General features: G+C 46.5%; 2 protein-coding genes across 2 annotated transcripts in view; both read left to right on the forward strand.

The window, feature by feature from the left end:
- Nucleotides 1-3,735, forward strand: part of LOC131263184 (uncharacterized) — a 32,749-nt gene extending 29,014 nt beyond the window's left edge. The window contains exons 2-5 of the mRNA XM_058265346.1: nucleotides 751-1,199; nucleotides 1,279-2,277; nucleotides 2,351-2,816; nucleotides 2,882-3,735. Coding sequence (XP_058121329.1) covers nucleotides 751-1,199; nucleotides 1,279-2,277; nucleotides 2,351-2,816; nucleotides 2,882-3,538 — 2,571 coding nt within the window. The 3' untranslated portion in view covers nucleotides 3,539-3,735. The remainder of the gene's footprint in view (nucleotides 1-750; nucleotides 1,200-1,278; nucleotides 2,278-2,350; nucleotides 2,817-2,881) is intronic.
- Nucleotides 3,736-4,502: 767 nt separating this feature from the next.
- Nucleotides 4,503-6,164, forward strand: LOC131262597 (protein odr-4 homolog). The gene is made up of 2 exons (XM_058264640.1): nucleotides 4,503-5,454; nucleotides 5,523-6,164. Exons 1-2 carry the CDS (start codon nucleotides 4,690-4,692, stop codon nucleotides 6,084-6,086), a joined length of 1,329 nt encoding a protein of 442 aa, XP_058120623.1. The 5' UTR covers nucleotides 4,503-4,689; the 3' UTR covers nucleotides 6,087-6,164.
- Nucleotides 6,165-9,495: the final 3,331 nt, after the last annotated feature.

The following is a 9,495-nucleotide window of genomic DNA, read 5'->3' on the forward strand; positions in this document are numbered from 1 at the left end:
TGTACACATATGAATGCTTTGTGTGCAGGATTTGTCCTTCTTGTCTGCTGCTTCGTCACGATCTTCTTCGACGCGATCGTCTGGATTCATTCATGACAACGCGGAGGAGTGGCAGCTGGTGGAAGACTATCTCAATGGTGAATGAAACTGCGGTTGGAGTAGGTGCAAGACGATCCAGGAATGGGTACTATCTTCATTCATGAATCTGTCTTACCAGTGAATAGGGCGAAGAAACAAAATTTAAAACCCCATTCAAAAGGGAAAGAAACGAAAGACAAACGATTGCATTTCAGCGCGACAAGTAAGAAATATTAAAAGAATACCAAAAGTGACCTCGGCCGAGCGTGTCCACCATTGGGGATGTGGCCGACGGGTCGGCGTTGGTGTTCGAACGAGTAGAGCATTTAAACAACGGCTATCTGGACGAACGATCGTTCAAGATGGAGGTTTGTTTGAGGTTGACTTTTGGAGACTAAACTGTGGAGGAGGGGTCAGGCATTGGAGGGACGGTACAAATGAAAGCGACTCCAGACGGTAGAGGATTATTGCTGGGTGGTGGCCGGGGACGAAGTGGGTCGAGCATCGGCAATTGTTTTGTTGACCAGAGATTCGTTTGGTATTTGGGTTGTTTGGGTTCAGAGTTGTGGTTATGTTTTAGTTGAAAATCAAAGAATATTCGTTAAGTGAAATTGACAAGTAATGTGTCTTCTAATTCCACAATGTTTATCCTTCTTCTCCTTTTCCGTTTAGTCTTACAGTATTCCACAGCATCAGTCGACACCGGCCATCGGTAGCAGCTTCCTGATAAGGCCCGTAGTGGTGGCTCCCGGTGGCAATGATGGTGGCAAGAATCTCAGTCAGCGAAAGTTGGCCCCTCAGCGGCAGCTGTTTATTCCCGAGGAGCGTCCCGCGTCCGGTGAGACGAAGTCTATCGAGTTCACCGATTACGACGAAATTGACCGCAGCTATCGGAAGGTGAAGAAAATCGTTAAACATCGCCGACATCCGGCGGTACCACGGAGGATCAAACCCGGCCCGGGGCACCGGAAGCGTCGGTTCAATCCGCATCTGTACACACCGTTTACGAAATGGGGCCCGTGCGATTACCATTGCCATCAGAAGCGGGAGCGGTACTGCATCGCCAAGCGCAAGTGTGGCAACCACGTCCAGACGGAGGAACGGATATGTCCCAAGAGCATGTAGGTGTTGGGAAATTCTTTGCCAACGAATGATTCCGAAGGAATACTAATTCGGTGTTTCATTTTCTTTTGTTTTTAGCTGCGTTCCCCTACACATTCCACCGATTCCGACCGTCCACATCGAAGAGGTCAAGGAGGAGCACCATTCGTCCGCGCTTCCGTGGAATCAGTTCACCATAGTCAACTTCGATGGGCACGTTCAGAAGCAGGAGCAGCACGTACAGCACGGAAAGAAGAAGAAAAAGATCATTATACAGGAAGACGACGACTGGGATGATTCGGACGGCGACACGGACTATGTGATACTGAAAAGCCCATCGTCCAAGTATCCGTCGTTCCACCGGAAGGAGGAACCGTTGGGCAAGATGGTCAAGGGTAAACCGTTGCTGATCAATCTGGACGATTTTGATGACAAGCGCATTCTGACGCCCAACTACGCACTCGCACCACACTTTGATAATGGCTACGAGACGGCTGCCCACAAGTTCGTCAAGTATCCACGGCAACGGCAGCAACAGCAACACCAAGTACCACCGCGACGCTATCCGTCGAAGTTGAGCGATTACTTCGAGGACTACTACGATCATCTGTACCGAGATGGAACAGGCTTTTCCAACCGAAAAGGAGAAGACTATCCGGACACTGGGGAACAGGAAGATTGGCGACCCATTCCGGGACCAGTGAATGGCAGTAGTCAGCATCGGTCAGCGATGTTGGACAAGAACTATGGCAATATCTTTCGTCACACCACCGAAGCGAATGTCCCGAAGCCGATAAACGTTACCAGTGGCCAGTATCAGAAGCTGCTGGATTCGTTTTCCACTGCGTCCACTGGCCTCGAGGGACGACATGCCAAGCGTGAGGTAGACGGGAGTTCGAGTGACTTTGAAAGCTTGTCCGAGGAGGATGAGGAAAGGCCAATCAACGGGCAGCTTAAGTCGGGTGGAACACCGGCAGTGACCCAGCGGAGAGCGCGCGAGAAAGCCGTCTTTGAGATGCCTCGAAAGGTGGAGAATCCGTACACCAAGTGGAGTAAGTGGACCAAATGCACGGCCAAGTGTACCACGCGGAGATTGAAGTAGGTCCCTATGTTTGTGAGGATGCTCGCTTGGATGAAAATTAATACCGAATTCACCAAATTCTTCTTCTAGACGGTGTCGAATACCTGCGTTTTGCGGCAACGACGTTATCCGGGAGATCGCGTACTGCTACACCGAGGGTAGCTTTTGCGAAGAATGGATCGGCAATCAGCTCTACCAGAATAGCCGGAACATAGTACTACCCCCGGCGATGCCACCAACGACGACCATGAAGACCACAACCACCACCACTACGACCACGACACCGAGGCCAAATAAACCACGAAGAAATCCCTCGAACGGATGGAACAGGAGTGACACGGTGGCAATGCCGAACTCCATTTCCGCACAGATATTCTCGAACAGAAGGGGGACCGTTCAATCGGAGTACATGCCGCAGCAGATTGCCTGCGGTATACCGGCGGTGCGGGATAAGCCCAAAAAGAACTATCTCTACAATATGCTACGCATTATCGGCGGTAAAACTAGCCGCCGGGGACAGTGGCCATGGCAAGTGGCTATTTTAAATCGCTTCAAGGTATGGGGGAAATTACCAATCGAGACAAGTATGTCATGAATTAATATTTGGTATTACCTTTTTAGGAAGCTTTCTGTGGCGGAACGTTAGTTTCATCCCGTTGGATACTCACCGCTGCGCATTGCGTGCGGAAGCGTCTGTTTGTGAGGTTAGGCGAGCATAATCTTCAGCAGGCGGATGGTACCGAGATCGAGTTCCGGGTGGAATTGAGCATCAAACACCCCCGGTACGATAAGAAGACCGTCGACAATGATGTAGCGCTGCTAAAGTTGCCACGGGAGGTGGAACCATCGAACTTCATAGGATACGCCTGTCTGCCGATGCGATATCAAGCCCTTCCGACGGGGCACACATGTACGATCATTGGTTGGGGCAAGAAGCGACACAACGATGAGGCAGGCACGGACATACTCCACGAGGCTGAAGTGCCGATCGTACCGAACGAACGGTGTCGAGCCGTATATCACGATTACACTATAACGAAAAACATGTTCTGCGCAGGACACAAGCGTGGCAGGATAGACACGTGCGCCGGAGATTCCGGTGGACCATTGCTGTGTCGAGATGCTTCTAAACTGAACAATCCGTGGACCATCTACGGCATCACGAGCTTCGGCGATGGTTGTGGGAAGCAGAATAAGTTCGGTATCTACACCAAGGTGCCGAACTATGTCGACTGGGTTTGGTCCGTGATTAACTGCGATGGAAACTGTCGAACGTAAGGACGTAAGGGAAAAGGATACAAATGAAAATTTACTACAACTTCTTGTGAAGTTTTTTCTCTTGGAAAAATTAACTTATTTGCACAACAGAAAAGAACGGGGGATCAATGATGTCTGCGTGTCTCAGGCGTAGCTCCACGCGCTAGCAAACGCAAAACAATTGGTCTTTGATAATTATTTATTTGCGAATAAGCCAGATTACTGTGTATAGTTTATTTACTGTCTAAACAAATAAAGTGATAATTATAAATTTACAAAATTGTTAAAAACTTTAAATGCCATTTGTCCGAAGCGAAGCTGTGAAACATGGTAGCAGAAACTACAACCGTGAGAGAGGTTCAAACCTCAACACACATAAAAATGTTTAAAAAATATTCCAAACGATCTGTGCTGATTTAAGATGATCTATTATGTAGTTTTCATTATTGTACTGATTGATCAACGAAGATTTTGCATAAAAAAAAACATTTTCGATCTTTTATAATTTTTGGTTTGTGTAATGTAAGCACTGTGAAACCTGTTGCTATTCCCGCAACTAGAGAAAGGAGTCAAGACGTATCAGCAGAAAGAGATAGACTGACATTTCTCCGATATTTCACCTCAAACTAGTTTGAAAATTGATTTCAAATGCTGCTGTATAAACGAATAACAATAGGAGAGTGTGAACTAGTAATGAGTCATACGATTCTTCTAACGGATCGACCCGGAATCGAGTTCGTATTTAAGGGAAATTGTTTTCAACCCCTAGGTGTATCGAATTCGGGTTGACCGGAACTAACGAGTTGAGCTTGCATATTGCTTTGCTGCAACCACATGTCGACTCGAACTCATTGGAATTGGGAATACGATCCGCCCAGCTCCGGATCGCTTACAGTTGGCTCCGATCCGGTAGGTTCGGGTCAACCCGCCCATCACTAGTGTAAACCGTCAAAGGTTGAATGTTTTGCTGTCAAAACAAACAAGAAGTAGATAGGCGACCATCGAAAGTCTGTGGAAAATTGACACGTTTTACGTTAGTGAAAGGAGAAATGTAGTGTAGAAATCAGGGCTTTTTTGATGCCTTGATCGTTTCATATCTTGTTATCTGTAGTCAGCGTGTTGTGGAGTGTTTCCAACGCTTTTCCTCTGTGCCTGCTAAGCCTCTTTATCCCATGATGGGCCGTTCGGTTTTGTGTGAATCTTTCGTGGAGGAGTACCTTCGCAACCTCAGCCGCAAGGCTGGAATATGCATCGGATTGCTCGTTGGGCAACCGTCATCGGGCGGCAAGGATTACATTGTGCATGCGAACCGCGTTAAACATAGCGACGGTCAGGTGGACGAGGTCGTGGATTTGCTAGATGTGGAACTAGAGCAGATTTCGCAGCATGCCCTTGTGGAGACCAGGATGCTGCCCGGCGGAATGTACGTGCTCGGGATCTTCGTCATCCACACGAAAAACGTTTTCGAGGACCAAGTCCTGCTGAACCGGATCAAGCTAATATTGCTAAATATGAAGGCTACGTTCGATGCGAACCCTCTGCTCATGGGTAGCTGTGATGAGCTAGAGAAAGGCGAGAAGTTGGTGTTTTATTATTCGTCAACTGGAAAACAACACAGCTGCAAAACGGTTTCCTTGGCATCCAGCAACCCGACCGTACGGCCTTGCGATTGGAAGTTTGCCGATAGTTTCACGAATTGGCATGCGTTACGTACACACTTTGAAATAGAGGACGTCTGGAAATTGAACCGAAAGAATGACACAGAGCAGTACGATACGGAAGCGAATCTGACGGAGTGCGCCAAGCAGTTGAACGACCAGCTTGTTGATGCCAAAATTCTGTTCGATGGTGCTCCAAAGCTCTCGGAAGACACGGTTGAAGGGACACTGACGATGAAGAACGAAAAATCATTCCTAGTACACATTTACCAACCATCGGTAAGACGCAGCTTGAGTACGTCGAGTTTTCCCAAGTTGTAATATAAATGTAATCTTATTTGTTTCAGCCTACCGAGTTTTTGGACGAAAAGACCAATATTGAACGTTACAATGGAGCACTGAAGTTTGATGGCATCATCAGCTCAGAAGTGTATGTCCAGTCCCGGTGTACGTTTGGCGAAGTGGAGCGTTTTATCAAAACGGACATCGTGCGTTCGCTAATGTCACGCGTTCAAATCCATTGCGATGCGCTGGTCCAAGCGGACAACACCCCGTTGGATAAGCTGACACTGAACGAATTACCACGTCGCATTTATTTCCCACTCCGCACCAAGACAACGGGTTCTTTCCCTGTGCAGTTTAGTGACTACCTGTTTCCCGAGGAGGGCAAAGACTCCGCACCGTCGCAGATTGGCAATGTGCTTGATATATCGTTGACTGCGAGGGACATTGACGCCACGGTGGAACTCGTGCCCGCCGTAAAGGAGGACGAAAGGCACAGCGCGGATGAATGTGGCGCAGGAACGGCTGACGACGAGTTGGATGGCAAGCTGAACGTCCCGGTGGTCGGTGGGATCGTCGCGGTCGTTGTGTTGTTGGTCGCTTTATTGGTGTACTATTTGTTGATGTAAAACGGGCAGTAAATTTACTCGAGAGAGGACTGTATTTTTGGCTGATAAAAACTGTGTTGTATGATGATACTGTGAGAACATTTACGAGAAAATTTAAATATTTAATTCCCGTTAGCCATGACACATTGTTCGTATCCGAATATCAATAGTTCGTAGTTTGACAGCTAGAGGGCAGTAGTTGCTTCATCGATGCAGTTAGGAAAGTCGATGAAAATTTAAGCGATTTTAAACCATTTTTAACAGCATTATCATTATCCCACATCTGAGAATATATCGTATATATTCTTAGTTAAATCTTTAAGAATCTTTAAGAAAAAACAGAAAAGAATTGAAAACATTTTTGGGTTACATCTACCGAGGATCTTCAACTGTTAGAGTGTAGAATCCCCGTCATACGTACTGATGGTGCCTTTGCTTGTGCCTTTCCGGCGACTGATTGTAATTTAAGCGGAAAAAACCTTCACAGTGGTACACTTTTCTGTTTGCATATGCCAAAGGAAATCATTAGAAAAGACATTCATTTCGACCCCACAGCAGGTGGGTTTGATGAAGATCGATTAGATACAGATTACAGAGCCCGGCAATTATTCGAGCGAATATTCGAGCAAACGTTTCATTAACCCAACTGGGACGACTTGGAGTCGGTGGCCTTCGGGGTGGCCCTGATTTTGATTGCTACATTCCGCACGTGATATCAGGGATGATTGGGACGTAATTGAAATGCATTGAAAACACATTTCCAATGGATCCTCCAAAACCAATCGCTAGTAAGCGTGGGACGTGATTCAAATCACGTACTGATGGAGCAGTTGTTAAAAGACGTACTTTTGGCCACCGTTTGTTTCCCGCTTCCTCGTTTCACAATCGATACCCGAGAGGACGTTAACCGAATGTCGCGCGTTTCCCGCAAGTGTCAATGTCGGTTACGTATTGCCGGCTTCTTGGCCAATGGTTCAACGGCGTCTGCCATCACCTCGCCAAGTGTTTCATCAGCGTGTTTGCAGCCTGTGTTCAAGTGAACTTTCGCCACATTGTAGAGTGTGGTCCTTCCTAGTCTGATCCCATCGTGCTCTTCATACGTCCAGAGTTTTCTACGGCCATCCCAAAACCCCCCTCGTCTATCATGCTATGAGAAAGTAGGTGATCAACATGTTAGCGTAGATTTCAGGGTCGCAGCAGAGGAGTTGTTACGACGGTGTAAACTGAGCTCGCGTAACACTGAAGCACGATTGCATCGGTTGGTGCCACTGGTTGTGCAGTAGTTTTGTATGTTTTGCTACACTTTTTGGGGTACTAACCTATCCGAAGAAAGCGAAGGTCATTTCAAGATGGAATCACACTTAAGTCATATCAAAGAAAGATGTAACTTATAATATTGAAATTGAAAATGGCTCACTGTTATTATAAAGTATTAAACTATGCACCCAAAATGTACAAGCACTTCATTAAACTAGACTGAATTTACATTGTGCAGTGCATAACGATGCGCCGTGGAGGCGATCTGTTGTCCTCCTATGATTTTCCGGTCTTTAAAATCTGTTGATGAGTTAATTACCGCCCAGTGTTGCCACTGGCCAACAGTTAACCGTGAAGCATCTCCGTAGGAAACGGAAGTCCACCTCTACCGAATCTGTCTGGGAAACGCGTCGGCAAAGGCAAAGTAGGCGGAAAAATGGATTTGATTGTTTGTCTGTTTGTTTGCTTAGTGTGTTTTTTCCTCTTTTGCTTTCGTCTCTGCAACGGATGGAAGGAAACGACCCAAAGTTTTCGTTCCATGCTGTCATTGCCGGCAAAACAATCCAATGTTTTGTGCTCTGCCTTTTTACTCAAACGATGAAGAATTGGGTGACTATTAATTGTACCGGTACCGCATGCTTATTATCGCCTGCTTAAGCCGTCTCCCGAAACCCATGCAAATTGGATCCGAGTGGTCGGATGAGGATGCACGTCGTGGGGATTAATTACTTTATTTCCCTTCAACCGGAACCGGCGGCACCAGAGAGCGGGTCGGTGGTAGGGGAAGTGCGGAGGTCGGGTAGACAACATTAATTGAAATCGTCGCACTTAATCGACCGGCGGGCGATGCAAATGCCGTACGCTCCGCTCAAAACTGCGGAGGTGGATTGATCAAGGCGTTCGTCGCCGTTGGACAGATGCAATCTTTCCCTCGAACCCTCGCGGGTCTTCTGCCCTCCAAGCACTTGTGGGTCAGTGGGTAACGTGGTTACAAAGGGAGGGTGGCGTCGTAAGGTGTGTGCTGCTGATGGCATTGGAAGGTGGAAAAAAGGAAGAAAGAAAAACGCACGCCGGCAAACGATTTAATGCCTTTAATGTGCCACCACATTTATGAGGGCTCTTCACATGCCTTCACATGCCGCTGGCGGCCATTTCCGATCGCGACGCCTCCTGCATCGTTTTTCGCCCACCCCGCCGACCGTCCACAACCGGAATTGGCTTCAGTTTAATGGTGTTAAACCGTCTCATAACTTTATAAGGTTTGGTAGTGTGGACCAGTTGGACTGAAAACGGCATGATTGGATCAGTTTTGTTTTTGTGGATTTCATTTTTCTCGCTTTTCCATTTTCATCATCGCCGACGCCGAGGGAGTGTTTGAGGCAATCTTGCGAAACCATTGTTCGCGAAGGTACTTCCGGTGTTTCCGACAGCATTTCTTCTCGTTAGTGAGGGACAGGGACGCTTGGTGGAGGACGGTTTTTCTTCTGCAGAAGAACGCGGCCACAGCGAAGGTTGCCGTGTTTGCTGTGGGAAGCAACGATTATGAGTTGTGCAAATGGGTTTCACTACTTTTAATTGACAGTTGTTACTCCAACAACGAGAGGATTTTATTGATTTTTTTTATTGTAGTACAATGATGTTTAATTTATAGATTGTACTCCACACCAGGTTTATTTACAAACCAGCTTCCGGTAGTTCAGATTGTCATGTAAATTGTGCTTCTTTCAACATATTTATACTGACAGACTAAATGAGATGTGACCACCTCAGGTTGTCTTCGATGTTATAAATTACCAATTGTTTTGTTGATGTTTTCCTCAAGAAACGAATCGTGTAAATGTTTTTTGACGAGTAAAAATATGAAAAAATTTAGTAAAGTAGTCAAAATAAACTAATGTGTAATAATTGAAAAATTCAAGCATATTATACAACATATATAAGTCAAAACAGCTGATTCTGCGTTGGCCGATAGTAAGTATTAGATAAGTTGTAGCTGCAGAAAAAACATGGTACATTGACCAAAAAGATATATCTTTCACCACCGACGTCATGTTCTGAGGTAACCGTTGTGTTTCCCTAGCGGTAAAAACAACTCATTCGATCGGAAAAAATGGCACAAATCATTCATTTATCACAGTTGGGTGAAATTTGCGATACCGTTCCCGGGCAAAGT

The sequence above is a fragment of the Anopheles coustani genome, chromosome 2, assembly GCF_943734705.1.
Source record: "Anopheles coustani chromosome 2, idAnoCousDA_361_x.2, whole genome shotgun sequence".
In the NCBI taxonomy this organism is placed as follows: Eukaryota; Metazoa; Arthropoda; class Insecta; order Diptera; family Culicidae; genus Anopheles; species Anopheles coustani.